The 13,646-nt window shown below is 54.9% G+C and overlaps 1 protein-coding gene across 2 annotated transcripts in view; it reads left to right on the top strand.

The window, feature by feature from the left end:
- Nucleotides 1–2,538: 2,538 nt before the first annotated feature.
- SLC12A5 (solute carrier family 12 member 5) overlaps nucleotides 2,539–13,646 on the top strand; it is a 35,363-nt gene continuing 24,255 nt past the window's right edge. The window contains exon 1 of one of the 2 annotated variants that reach the window (XM_016204820.2): nucleotides 2,539–2,659. In XM_016204820.2, coding sequence (XP_016060306.2) covers nucleotides 2,539–2,659 — 121 coding nt within the window. Of the gene's footprint in view, nucleotides 2,660–10,397; nucleotides 10,465–13,646 lie in introns of those variants that run through there. The other variant, XM_016204821.2, reaches the window with a different exon arrangement.

Genomic DNA, 13,646 nt, shown 5'->3' with positions numbered 1-13,646 from the left:
AGTGAAACTGACAGTTCACAGTAAACATGTTTAGGTATTAGATCATAGAGCCTAGAGATATAGCTATAGGCTCTAACTAAGTGTTTCAATTGCTTTGGTGACCATGTAGCTTATAGTCAAAGATTAAGAAAATGTGTTATTTATTTTTAAAGGCCTGTCTAAAAAGCAAGTTTCAGGAAAAATGTTTAAAAGTACACTTTGTTTGAGATAATAGACAAATGTAGCCAATTAAGCACAAAACAACAACTTGAACAATGACAAAGGTCACAAGATGTTTAGTTTCTGCCTTTTGCTTTAAAGACAACATCACTGATGCACAATTATGAGATATTTTGCAGAATCTTGGTTCCGCAACCTTGTTAGATCACCTGACAACAGTGACAAAGACACCAGACAAGATGACGTAAGAAACTAAATTAATCAGACTAAGGAAAACCGCTGAGGCTTGCACAAGAACTAGCTAATCAGTTTCACCCCAACCCCTAACCCTGAACCCTCAGCCTTTGCCTTTAAAAACCTTTGGTTTTTTAAAGCCATCAAGGAGTTTGGATTTTGATCAAAAGCCATCAAGGTGTTTGGATTTTGAGTTCTAGTTTGCTGTTCTGGCTTGGCACCCAGTCAATAAATTGCTTTAATTTTTCCACTGTAAAACTGGTGTTCAGTGTTTGGCTTTGCTGCGTGTTGAGTGGGCCAACCCTCTTCTGTTTGGTAACAATAGTAGCAACGCCTAGTACAGCCCTGACTATATGCCAGGCACTGTTCCATGTATTTTCTGTGTGTTTACACAGCTAATTTTTAAATCAACCCTTTGAGACAGGTACTGTTCTTACCTTATAGGTACTGTTATTATTGCTATCACTCCCCTATTTTACAAATGAGGAAACTGAGGCACAGCTCACCTGAGTCTCATAGCTGGTGAGTGGTGAATGTGTGCTCTTGGTGCAAATGCTTGGGAGAAGAGAAAAGCAGGCAGTGTTGGGGAACTACAAATGGCTCAGAACTCTAGTGTGTGGTTTTAGCAGGTGGATGAGAGGGGAACAGAGAAGATTCTGGAATGACTGAGATAGGAATGGTGATCTGGACTAGATGAGAGAAAGTCTGACTGCCAGACTGAGGAGTTTGCACTTGACCTCAAAGGATGACAGAGGGACTAGACTGAAGGGTGGGGCAGATGAGTGGAGGTAATGGGCTTGATCAGATTTTATCATCTTCTGGACCTGGAGTTCAAATGGGAGTTTAAGGAGGGGGTCAGAGAACTTCCTCCCAAGCATCCTCTGGGTAGAGCCTCTCTCTCCTAACTCATTCATTTCTTGTTCAAGAATGACCCACTTCCATTGGCATGCACATATTCCTTACTATGGCTTATTTAAAATTCCTCTGGACCCCTGACTCTCTCTAGATACTGTTCCATTTCTCTACTCCCAACCCCATCCGTAGTAGAACTTCCTCAAAGCATGGACTTCTACTCACCATCTCCATTTCCCCAATTCCCATTCTCTCAACTGCTTCACTCTCTTCAAAGCCACTGTGAGCTTCCCGTAGGCAGACGCAACAGGGAGCGCGGGGGGTACTCCTCTGTGCTCATCCTATCCAACCTCCAGGTTCTTTGACAGTTGGTCATGCCCTTCTTTCTGAAATTCTTCTTCACAAGGTCTCTGGGACCCCTCTTACTTCTGCTTCTCCTCTCACCTCACTGGCTGGACCTTCCTCTTTCCAATCTCTAAATAATAGTGTGCCCTTGTGCTCAATCCTTGGACTTCTCCGTGTGCGCTCACCCCCTGTGATCTTGCCTAGCTACACAAGCTTTAAGCAGCAAGTCCAAAATTGCATCCCCAGCCTCGGCCTCTCTCCTGAGCTCCAAGCTTGTATGTTCAACTGCCGACCCTGCAGGATCCTCACGTGACTAATAGGCATTGCAACCTAACCAGCCCAGCTGAACTCTTGGGCTCCACCCTCCAAACATGCTTCTCCGTCATGCTTCACCACCTTAGTAAAAGACATTATCTGCCCACAGTCATGCTTAAAACCTGGTCAGTCCCGAGATCTAGGAATCTGTTAAACTCTATTCTAGTACAGAGTTTCTCAACCTCGGCACTACTTCGGGCCAGACAGGGCTTTGTGGGGGGCTGTAAAATGTTTGGTTTGCTCCTCCAGAAGGCAGCAGGATCCACGGACAGGTGCCAGACCCACTCGGCGTCAGTGCTCCTCGTACCGCGGACCTCAACGCGGTGTGGCGCGGGGGCCGGGGCGATGTGCTGCGCAGGGAGCTGATGGTAAACCTGTGGCTCACGGGCAAGCAGCCGTGGTACAAGCCTAGACGGTGCAAGTTTCTCTACCACCAGGTGCCAGTACTACCCTCTCTCTCGCCGTGACAAAAAAATGTCTGAACAGTGCAGCCCAGCGGGCACTAGGACCCCGCGCGGCGCCGCGCCCGGCAGGGGGTTGGGGGGAGTCCGCTCTTTCTAGTCTCCGGGAGCCAGGCTGCGGCCACTTGTGCGATCCGGGCCGCACCGCGGCCGCCCGGCCCCTTTCCGCAGGATGAGCCGCAGGTTCACAGTCACCTCGCTGCCCCCCGCGGGGCCCGCCGGGACCCCCGACCGAGAGTCCCGCGGGCATCCGGCCGCAGATTTCCGCCACCTCTCTGGGGAAGACGCCAAAGGTAGAGGCCGCAGGGGGCGGGGCCTGAGGGAGTGGGCGGGGCGAGAGAAGGGCGGGGCCACGGTGGGCGGGTCTTCTGTTGTCGGGGGCGGGGGTTCCAACCGGAGGCCTGGGAGGCGAGAGGAGCAGGGACCGGGCGGGGGGGTGAGGGGGTGGGGGGGAAGGGGATGGGAAATTGTGAAGGGAGGAGCCAGATTTGAGGTGGGCGTGGCCAAGGGAAGAGATTGGAGCCCGAGGCGAAGGGGTGAGTCTTGTGATGGAGAGGGTAGAGTCCAGGGGGGCTGGGCTGCTGCTGGGCACTAAAGGGGCGGGGTCATCTCGGGTAGGAGGTGGGACCAGGGGGGGAGAAGGTGGAACCGAGGAAGGCGGAGGGCGGTGTGATTAAGGGTTGGGTACAGAGACAATGGGAGGAGGTAGGACTAGCTTGGTTTGGAGGCAGAAAAGGGCGGGACCAGAGGGAACGGGTTTGGGTCAGGAGATAGGAGTGAGGTCAGGGTTGGGGTAGGGTTGGGGGTGGGAGGAAAAATGAGTTCGGGTCGCTGAGGCAGGTGCTGGGTCCATCGGTCATTGGTGCCTGGCAGATCCTCCAATCTTCGGCCTTCCTGGAGGCGTCGTGGACAGCGCCGGGTAGCCGGGAGAAAGAGAAGTTTGTTTAGACTCCGGGCAGCTAGATCCTGGGAAGATGCTATGAGGACTCCAGTCCTGACGCTCAGGGACCCATTTAGCTCCCTTTGCTCCAGGGCCAGAAGGGTTAGGTGGAGCCAGTTCAGGAGGGTTTGGGGGCGTCTTCTTCGAGGGCCCAATGCAGCAGTATTGTAATGGAAGTTACAGGCAGTGTACAGAAGAGAGGAGGGGCAAGATCCTTTTAGCCTTCGGTGAAGAATAGACATCCTGTATGCCCACGCTCTTCAGGGGGCCCTTGTCGGGGGTCCCTTCCCTGGCTCTGGCGGCTCAGGTCTGGAAGGAAAGTGGCAAACCCGCCTGGAGTGGCCCCCCTGCGGGAGGAGGCAGTGCCTCCTAGGGCCGCCAGGGGTCGCTGCTGAGCCGCAGGTGAGCTCACCCTGACTCCAGCAAAACTAAGCACCCCAAACCCTAGAGGGGCCCTTCAGGGGCTTCCTTGACGAATCCCCTCATTATATAGATGACCAAATTGCGACCTAGATTTCCACAAGGTTCCAGCCCATGAACCAACCACTTGCTGGGTATGGCTGCTCGGATTTCTTGGGCTCCTTCCACTCTTCATCTTTTCCATAATCTGTCTGATTGCTTTCTCATTTTTATGAATGTCCTTATCATCCTTCCAGATTCAAAAGTCAGAACTTCAGGAGCCATTCTCAATGCCTCATTTTTCTCTCTTCAATGAGTGGGTCTTCACGTCTCTACCACTCCACCTCCAAAACTCCTGAGTCTGACCACATCTCCCCTCCTGTCAACATTACCCTGGTCCAAACCTCCATCGTCTGTCACATGGCCACCGCTGCAGCCTCCTCACTGGTCTGCTTACCTCCAATCCCACCCTAACTGTACTCCATACACACTCCCCATTGCTTTAGGATAAAGACCAAACTGTCATTCAAACATTTACTTCCTGGACTCCTGGTATACTTGTCTGTGTTCATCTCCCTACCTCCAGTAGCCAGGGAAACTCCTACTCACTCTCTAAGTTATAGCTCATTTAGCCTCTTCTGAAAAACCTTTTCACTTTCCCTCGCTCTGAGGCAGAGGCAGTCATTCCTTTTCTGCCCATCCACTGCACCATTAGAGCACATGTCCCAATGGATGGAGGTTACTTACTTGTGTGTCCCCTTTTCTAAAAAGTTTGCTTTTTTATTATTTTAATTTAATTTACTTATTTATTTTTTAAGTATAGTTGACATACAATATTATGTTAGTTTCAGGAGTACAACATAATGTAACTTATGAAGCGATCACCATGATAAGTCTAGTAACCATCTGTCACCATACAACGTTATTATGATATTATTGACTATATTCCCTGTGTTGTGTATTATATCCCAGCGACTTATTTATTTTGTAACTGGAAGATTGAACCTCTAATCCCCTTCACTTTGTTCACCAATCCTTCCACCCCCTCCTCTCTGGTAACCATCAGTTTGTTCTCTGTATTTATGGGTCTGTTTCTGTCTTGTTTTGTTTGTTCATTTGTTTTATTTTTTTTGGATTTCACATATAAGTGAAACCATACGATATTTATCTTTCTCTGTCTGACTTGTTTCACTTTGCATAATACCCTCTAGTTCCATCCATGTTGTCACAAGTGGCAAGATTTTATTCTTTTTTATGGCCGAGCGGGGACTGTATTCTTTTATCTCTGTGTTCCGAGTCCCAAGCCCACAGCCTGGCGCTTAGCAGGGACTTAATGCTCACAGACGAGGGGAGGGAAGGGCTGCAGGCTCCTCCTTCACCTACCCCTACCCCTGCCTCTCTCCTCCCATTCCTCACCCCCTGGCCTGAGAATAAGACGGCCCCTCTCTCTCATCTCAGCTTCAGTTTTGGGGGTGCAGGTGTCTGTGCGAACTGTATGTGAATCAGGGAAGCTGTGTGCCTGTGGCAGAGGCAGTGTGCGTGTGTTTGTGTTTCTTGAGGGAGGAGCATCCCACGCTAGCTCTGATGACCTGTGGGGTGGTCAATGAGTCAGTACTTATGTGTGTCACTGTGTGCCGGTGTGTTGATGGGCATGTTGATGTGTGCATTTGTGTGTCTATCTGTGGGGTGGGTACCTGTGTGCTGAATTTATTGGAAGTTCCATCTGGAGAGTGATTTGGTGGCCTTTAACCTCTTGAGGACCTGACACAGCCCCCAGTACCTCCTCCTTCGTAGGTTGCTGTGTGGGGAAGTGGATAAGGGCCCCCTAGGGAAACCAAGCATCTGATGCTATCTTTCCCCCAGCTGTTCTTGTATCAGCCCTCTGGCCCCAGGGAGGTACTCTCCCCACCTTTTGTCCTTACCCAGGCCCACAGGGAGAGATGACAGCTTGTGAAGGTGGGGGAAGGCTTGGGAGAGGTTTTGCAGGTCACTTGTATATGAGCATTGCCTTTCATCCTGGACCAAAGGAGTGGAGTTTGTTCCCGGAGGTGCTTCTTGCTGCCAGGGAACACGACTTACGGGGGTGAAAGAAGCAAGTCAGAGGCTGAGCCTTGAATCTACCAGTAACCCTCCACTGCAGCCCCCATGCCTCAGTTGTCTCATCTGTGCCATGGGAAGATTGATGGTGACTTGTCTGGGTTGAAGTGGACCTGACCATCTGTTACAACTCTGAGCTACTCCCCTGTCCCTTTAAACCACTCCCTGCTGTGCCTCAGTTCTCATGGAGGAAGGCAGGGTACTAGAAAGAGCCCTGGGACTGGGTTAAGACTAACATGAGTTAGAATGTGTCCCCACGGAGTGAGAGGGAGCCAACTTACGCTAGGGGGATGGAGCAACATCACAATATAGCTCATCCACACTCTAGCTGGGACTCTGTGTATGGTCTTGCTTCCCCTCTCTGGACCTCAATTCCTTCATCTATAGTATACAGGAGTTGACCAGGAAACTATATGAAGGCCTTTCTAGCCATAACCAGGCTAAGATTCTTTGGTGATCTAGAATGGTGAAGTTCTCTGCCTTTCCTATACCCAAACCTCATGTTTCAGTCTGTCTATAAATTGGGAAGAATGACACTGGATTATTGGGTAAATGTCTGACCTAGAGAGCTCCTTGGTCCAAGGAGTTCTCCAGCCACCCCATCCTCAAGCCAGGGCTCAAACCTCGCTGCCCAGTACCTCAGCCCAAGGTGAGCCCTGGGAATCTCCATGGCAACAAACTGGTTATGAACGTGGCTGCAGTTGCCATGGTGATAGGCCTCTCTCTCTCTCTCTCTCTCATCCCTCTCATCTCCCCTCCCCTCTTCTCAATGAACCAGAGAGATCTGCAGGCCTCAGCTCTCCAGGTGGGGTGGAGGTGCAGGGTGGGTGCAGTGAGAAGGGGGTCCAGATTGAGAAAGAGGGAAGATGGGCTGAATCTGTAGGAAAATGGGGGATTGTTGGGGTGCCATTGTCATGGTGACAGGGCTGCAGCCTGTTAATTAAGCCCCCGGTTGCCACGGAGACGATGGTGGTTGACGTGCTCTGCCGCGAGCCCTGTGTGTGGGGTGTGCTGTGCGCTGGACTCATCAATTCACTGTGAGGGTTTTGGGTCTGGAGAACGGGCATGCAGGTGGGGAGGGAAGAGCAAAGGAGGGGGCTCAGGGCCTTGGCGCCACGAGGTCAGAGCTGGGGGTGGGTGGGTGAGGTCCTGGGGTAATGATATGGAGATAAGGATGGATAGGGACTGAGTCACGAGGAGGGACACTATGCCTGCCTCCCATGGAAGGAGGACCCAGTCAGGCGGCACTTCCTCCAAACAGCTCCTCTTTCTGGTTCAGTGGATAGAGCCCCAGGCTGGAGGTCGGGGAGCTGGATTCTAGTCCCCAGTCTGCCACAAGTTCACCCCATGAAGAAAATTTGTATCTTTCTATTTCCAGACTAACTTCCCCATAAATGGGGAGTGATAAAAAAATAATTTATAAAAGTCTCTTCCAGTCCCCAAATTCTGAAACTTAGGAGGCAGCTTTCCTGAACATTTTTCTCTCTGAGAAGTGTAAGGTGGGAGAGTGGATCAGTTTTAGGGACTCAGAGTTCAGAAACAGGACCCTGCTCAGCTCCGCATCTTGTGTGCTTTCGTGAGAGGGTTCTCCTCTTCCTAGATCTTCCTAGAGCTCTGGGTGGGGATGGGGTGTTGAGCTGGAGCTCATGTTCTTTGGGCTCAGAGCTGAGGGACACCTTGCTGGTGACCTTACTGTCCAAGGCCAAGGTGGCAGTGCGTGAGGTACCTGCAATGTGTTTTCTGAAAGCCTCACTGCAGAGCATTGGCCTGAGGCTAGAATAGGGACCAGTCTCCTTGAAAGATGGGGGGTGTGAATTGAAGGTCTGGGGCTTACCCTCGGGGCTGCAACTTCACTTGGTCTGGGCTCCTTAGGAAGGGCTCCATGACATTAGTCTGAGATAAATGGAGAGAGTACTAAGAGTTTTCAGAGAGAGAGAGGAAGCTCCCTGGATTATGCAGCCTCACCGTTTCATTTTGAAGATGGGGATACTGAATCCCCAAGAGAGGACCTCAGTTTGCCCATGGATATGTAGAGTTTTGGAGCAAAGGACAGGGCGGCAGCATTATTTTTTGAATCCCAGATGCCTCATGAGATAGGAGCTCTGGTGACGGTGGCAGATGGGATACCCAGGGGAACAGGAGTCACTTCTGCCTTCACCTGTACTCCCTTGGGACCTAGATTTCCCCCGTGGATGGGCTCAGTCCCTGAGCGGTTAAGGCTCTGGGCCACACTTGAAGGGAATACCCCCTGGGAGACCATCCCAGACCTGGCATTGCTGAAAAAAAAAAAAAAAATCTCAGCATTTAACTTATTTCACAGCATCTCCCAGGCAGGCATACTACCTGTTTTACTATGTTACCTGTCTCTACAGAATAGTGGAAAACCATAATGCTGTTGCTGCTGGTGGTGTGTGTAGTGGAGTGCTTAGAAGTTCTTGAACACTAGTTACCCACCTGCTCTCCTTTTAACCGCTGTCACCATTTACACTTATTTCACTTTTTGGGAAGTATTTTTTTTTCCTCTGGGAGGGGCAAGAGCAATTTTCACACCTGTCTGAATAGCTAGCTCTTTACCCTAGAGTCCTTCCAGCATCCACAGAACCCAGAGGCAATGATACCTCATTGGCGGATCCCTCAGAGGCCCCTTTCAGTCAGTTGCTGAACACTCCGTGGTTGACTCAATCTAAAGCCAGAGACAAATGTGTGCAGGGGAATCTGAACGGCGGGCACTGTCCATGGTCCTGAAAAGTGACATCCTAGAACCAGGTCTGCAGTCACGTCGATGGCTTTTTAGGACCCCCGAAGTGCTTCTGGGTCCACCTTCAGTTGCAAGGCAAGAGGCGACTCCAGTCTGGTAACTCTGAAGCCTCAGCACAAGAAAAGGGAGAAAGCTCAGCTCAGACCCAGTCCCTGTTCCTTTTTCAGTAGCTGAGAATCATAAGTCCTTTCTGTTGTAGGCAGGGGCCGTTTAAAAAGGAGTTATGTTGAGGACCAAAGTCCTAAGCTGGAATAAAGCAACCTGGCGGCTAGACCAATTTCTGCCATTCACTGGCATTGTGTCCACACACAGTCATTTATTTCTCCTCTTTGGGCCTTAACTTTCTCATCTGTAAAATGAAAGCTGTGCATTAGATAAGATGGTTGGTGCCATCCCTCCCAACCCCAGAACTCTTCTGGATCTTAGAGGACCATTGTTGGGGGCTAGCTAGGGTGAGTCTGAAAATCATTTCCCCTTAATCTGTTCTCACACTTTGATGTTTAGATCTTCCAGAGACTCAAAGGTCCAAACCTCTGATACTGCTTTCTGAGATGTCTCCACCACAGGCTCCAGCCTGGATCTAGGGGTCCTGAGGGGTCCCAGAACAACTAAGCTTCTGGGGGACCTGTGTCAGGCGTGGGAGAGGAACACAGACAGCATGTCAGTTCTGGAATTCTCAGAAAGCAATCCTGGATTAGGGGATTAGACACTCCTGCCCCAGGAGAAAATCTGGTCCCAAACCGACAGGCGACAGGCGGCCTCATTCCCCCCTCCCCCACTCTGCCCCTGCTTGCCTCTGACTGGCCTGCCTCCCCTAGAGCCTGCACAATCCCTGGTGGGGAGTCGGTGCTCCCTGGAGCCTCACTGCTGCTTTCTCTCCTCTTCACCATGTCTCTTTCCCAGTGCCATTCCACAGTCAGTGTCCCTGTCAGTGGACTCCAGGGATTTGTTTTGGGGGTGAGATGCTAGGACTTTTGTCAGTCTAAGCACAGCCAGAGGGTTCATTGCAACTCCTCAGGCTCCACTCCTCCCATTTTAAGACTGGATGAGCCAGATAGACCCTGAACCCCCCCTCCCCCCATGGGGGGCAGCACAGTACTTCAGTTAAGGACTCTGGCCTCTCCGCACCCCAGCATCAACCTTTTGAACAGCGATATGGGAGAGGATTTGGCTCTCCGCCCCTCTTCAGGGCTGCCCCCCTCCGCTCCCCCGCCCCCCCCCCCGCTTTGCAGACAGGCTCTCCAGGGACCTATATTCCCTGGTGCCCCACCCTTGCCGACTCATTTTCCCCCTAGGGGTCGCCCCAGACCCCCAGCCAGGCAGCCGCTGCGGGGCCGCTTCCCCGCGGCCGCGACCTAGTTCCTTGCCGTTATTTTTAGGGCGCGGGATGGCACCTGCCCACGTGCCGGCCCCGCCTGCGCCGAAGAGTGGGGGGCGGGCGGAGCTGTGTCTGCTCCAGGGAGGCGAGGCCCCTCTCCCCTGCAGCACCCTCTCTATCCCACCCGTGCAAGCCTTCAGTTTTAGTGCGAGTGGGCCTCCAAGCCAGCCCCGCCCTCCCCTCGTCCCCTCTTCTTCCTCCTCGCGCGCTCCCCCCCAAAACCCCGCCAGTGGCTCACGCCTCCTGCATACGGGATGAGGTGAGCAGCGCCGCCGCTGCGAGGGGGCGCGCGCGGGTGTGAGCGTGTGTCCGTGTGCGAGTGTGTGTGCGCCGGGCGGGCGGGCACTGCAGCTTCTTCCTCTGTGGAGCGGAGGGCGAGAGAGAGCTAGAGCGAGCGAGAGCGCGGAGAAGGCGGGCAGCGGGGCGCGGGCGAGGCGGCGCAGCCATCCCCGGGCCCGGCGCGGCGCTGCCACCATGCTAAACAACCTGACTGACTGCGAGGACGGTGATGGGGGAGCCAACCCCGGTAAGCAGCGGTCCGGGGGCGGCGAGGGAGGGGGCGGCGAGGAGAGGAGGCAGCTCTGGGGTTAGAGGCAGAGCGGGGGCCGCCTCCTTCAGAGAAGAGGCTGGGAATGACCGGGGCGGGGGGCTGCCGCGGCGGCCTGGAGCCTCGCTCCGATGGAATGCGCCAGGCGCTGTCCGAGGTGCTGGAATGTGCTCCGCCGGGGGCAGGGCTGGGGCCGAGGGGTTGCCGTCGCCCACCGACCCGGAGGCAGATGTAGGTTAACCGAGCGGGGGAGGCTGTGGGAAGGGTATGGAAGAGCTAGAATGGGCTGACGTGGAACTCGACGGACGGAAGGAGGGCTCCTTTCCCCCATAAGGGACCCTGGCGTCCTGGCTCGGAGTGTTGACTGGTGCCGTTGGGCGGGGGTGGGGTGGGGTGGGGGGCGCAGTCTGCTGCAGTCCCTCGCTCTGAGACTTCCAGCTGAAAGATGGGGGGAAGGTACCTCTGAGGGGTTGGAACCATATGACGGCCCCGTCCGGGCTGCGGTGTCTCCTTAAGAGGACACTTGGTGCAATCCGGGCCCCCTCCCCCAAAGCTGCCCGAGGTCCGACCTCAGAATGAAGCGTACCTCCCCTGGAGATTTTCACTTCTACTTTGGAGAACCTGCCTCTCCCTCTTGCGTCCCCGTGGGTTCCTATTCAGGACGGGAGGCGAGATCACCCTCCTTTCTTCCCTCTTTCCCCTCCCTCTCGGTACCCTGGGATGGCAGTGAGGTTCCCAGGGCGGGGCAAGGGGGAGTCTTTCTAGTCAGTTCTGCTAGCTTCCTCAGTAAGGCCTCAGGAATGGGGTTCCAGCTGCTGAATCCCCGGCGCCGCGGCGGCGCGGACACTGCGGACGCGCTGCGGTGGGTGCGGAGACTCGCTAGGAGCCCATGGGTTTGGAACAAGTCCTTTCGGTGCTTCGGCTCTCCCCCGCCCTCCTCCGCGGTTTCCCTGCTCCGAGGTCTTAGGGACCAGCCACCCCCTCGGGCTCCCAGGCCCCCCGCCGCCCCCCAGCGGTCTCAGCCATCCATCACGGCTGTCAGCCGCCCCCACCCCCCACCCTCCAGCGGCGCTGCGTCCCTTGCGCACTAGCGCGCCTCCCGCTCCGGCTGTCTGCGCTCAGCGCCTTCAAACGCTCCCCCGGGCATTGCTTGACCCTCTGGGCCGAGACTCTTGAACACCTCCCTAGCGGATGGCCAAAGGTCCCAAGGGCTGAAAGAGCGGGGTCTTCCAGGGGCTGGCAGTCTTGACTTGAAGTCCTTCAGATCGGAGTCAGAGCCAAGCGGCCGCTTTGGAAGGCTGTGGACACCAGGGTCCCCGATCCTTTGTCTGAGACCCACTCTTCCTCCCTGGGTCTGAGTGGTATACAGGAGTCTTAAGTACTGGCTCGCTATCTCATCTATCTCCCCAGTGACACTGGGGTTGCCTCATCTCGCAGCCGCCCCCCTCCTCAACAGTCTTAGTCTGTGTGGGGGGGAGGGGTTTGGTTAAGTGGAGTCTGCGGCAGCACCTGGCATCCCAACGCGCTGCGCAGGGAGCGAAGGGGGCTCATTTCCGCCTGGGACCTCCTTCGGATACTTCCGCTCTGAGGGCAGGGACTCAACCTGAGAGATAATATCTCTGTTCCCCCAGACAAGGGGTATGGTCTGACCCCCGAGGTTGGTGCCTTACTGGGCCTGCCTTGCGGTTTCCATGGGGTCTCAGGAGGCCTAGAAAAGAGGCACCTATGTGTGTGGAGTAGGAGCCAAACTAGGAACTCTCTTCAGTTCTACACCCTCCCCACTAGTTTCTAGACTCTGAATGTAGTGGGTTCATCTGGAGACCCTTTCCCTGTCTATAGCGTCCATGACCTGGAACTAGAGTGGTCCGCACTTGGGTCAGGCGTTTCGGGTCCCAGAGAGAGAGGACCTCTCAGAGGCAACTGGAGATGATGGTTGGGGGTTTTAAGAACCTGCTGGAGTTGTGGGAAGAGGGACCCTCAGAGGACAGCCCCTGGCATCTCTGATCTTAAATTCTTGGGGATGTGGGTGGGGAGAACCTGGGTGCTGACCTCGGGGAAATGGGAATGGCCAGAGTAAAAGGGCTCTTCTGGACTAAATAAGAACCCAAGGATCTTATCTCTGGCCTCAGCATCTCCTTTCTCCTCGGGGTCTGACGCCCTCCCCCACTGCCCCAATCTCGCTTGGGGATTCCCCCAGGCCTGGCCCCAGGCCCACCGGGAGGAGGCTCCTTAGCCCGCGCTGCCCGCCTGTTTGCTCCCTGGGAGCTCTGGCCGCAGCAGCTTAATTGAAAGCCGATTCGGGCTGAGAGCTCCCAGGGGGCGGGGGCGGAGAGGGCTCAGCCTCAGTCTGGCTCTGCCTCCCTCGCGCGCGCCGCTTGGTGCTCCCCCACCGTCCTGACTCCCGGCTCTGGGGAATTAGGACGAGTTCCCCCTTCGCAGTCCGGCCCCTTTGAGAACTCCTGAAGCACACCCGCCCCACACCGCCCCCAACCAGTGCGCCCGGCGTCCCAGGGAGGGGCAAAATCAGCTCCGGCAGACAAGGCCCGGAGCCTGGCGTCCGGTCCAGTTGGCGGGTAGAAAGCCAGAACCCAGAACAAGCCTACCGAGCCACCCCCTCCCCAGCCTCAGCTCCTGGCTGCGATCCGGCTTGGAGTCTGGCTCCGCGCTGCGCGTCGCGTTACATAAGCGGCTGCGGGCGCGTGGCCGGCTCTGCGCTGCGCTCTTGGCCCGCGCGGTCGCCTTGGAAACCGGTACCGGGCTACCTGGCTGCAGAGTCTCCAGTCAGGACGCCCCCTTTCCTGCCCGGCACGCGCCCCGGGCCCGCGCGAAGGAAGAGGGGCTCGGGAAGGGGCGTGAAAGGCAGAGAGGAGGGGCTCCCATGTCTGGTTGTCCTGGCCCGAGCGAGCAGCAGACGCTGCGTGGAGAGCAACCCAGTCCCACCGGAGACGGGGCGCCGGGATCCTGAGCTGGGGAAGGGTGTGGAATGCAGAGTTCGGGCTGGGTGGGGCACCACGTATACTAATAATAGTCGTGATTTTAATCGCAGCAGCAATAATTCCACTATGTACCAGGCATTCACGATAGGCATTATTTCACTTAATCCCAACAGTCCCCTCAGTTAAGCGCGACTCTTATCCCTTTGCAAAGGAGGAAACTGGGGC

The sequence above is a fragment of the Miniopterus natalensis genome, chromosome 7 (genome assembly GCF_054644295.1).
Source record: "Miniopterus natalensis isolate mMinNat1 chromosome 7, mMinNat1.hap1, whole genome shotgun sequence".
Lineage (NCBI taxonomy): Eukaryota > Metazoa > Chordata > Mammalia > Chiroptera > Miniopteridae > Miniopterus > Miniopterus natalensis.
The sequence above is the reverse complement of the archived record's forward strand: the minus strand, read 5'-3'. Positions and strand labels throughout refer to the sequence as shown.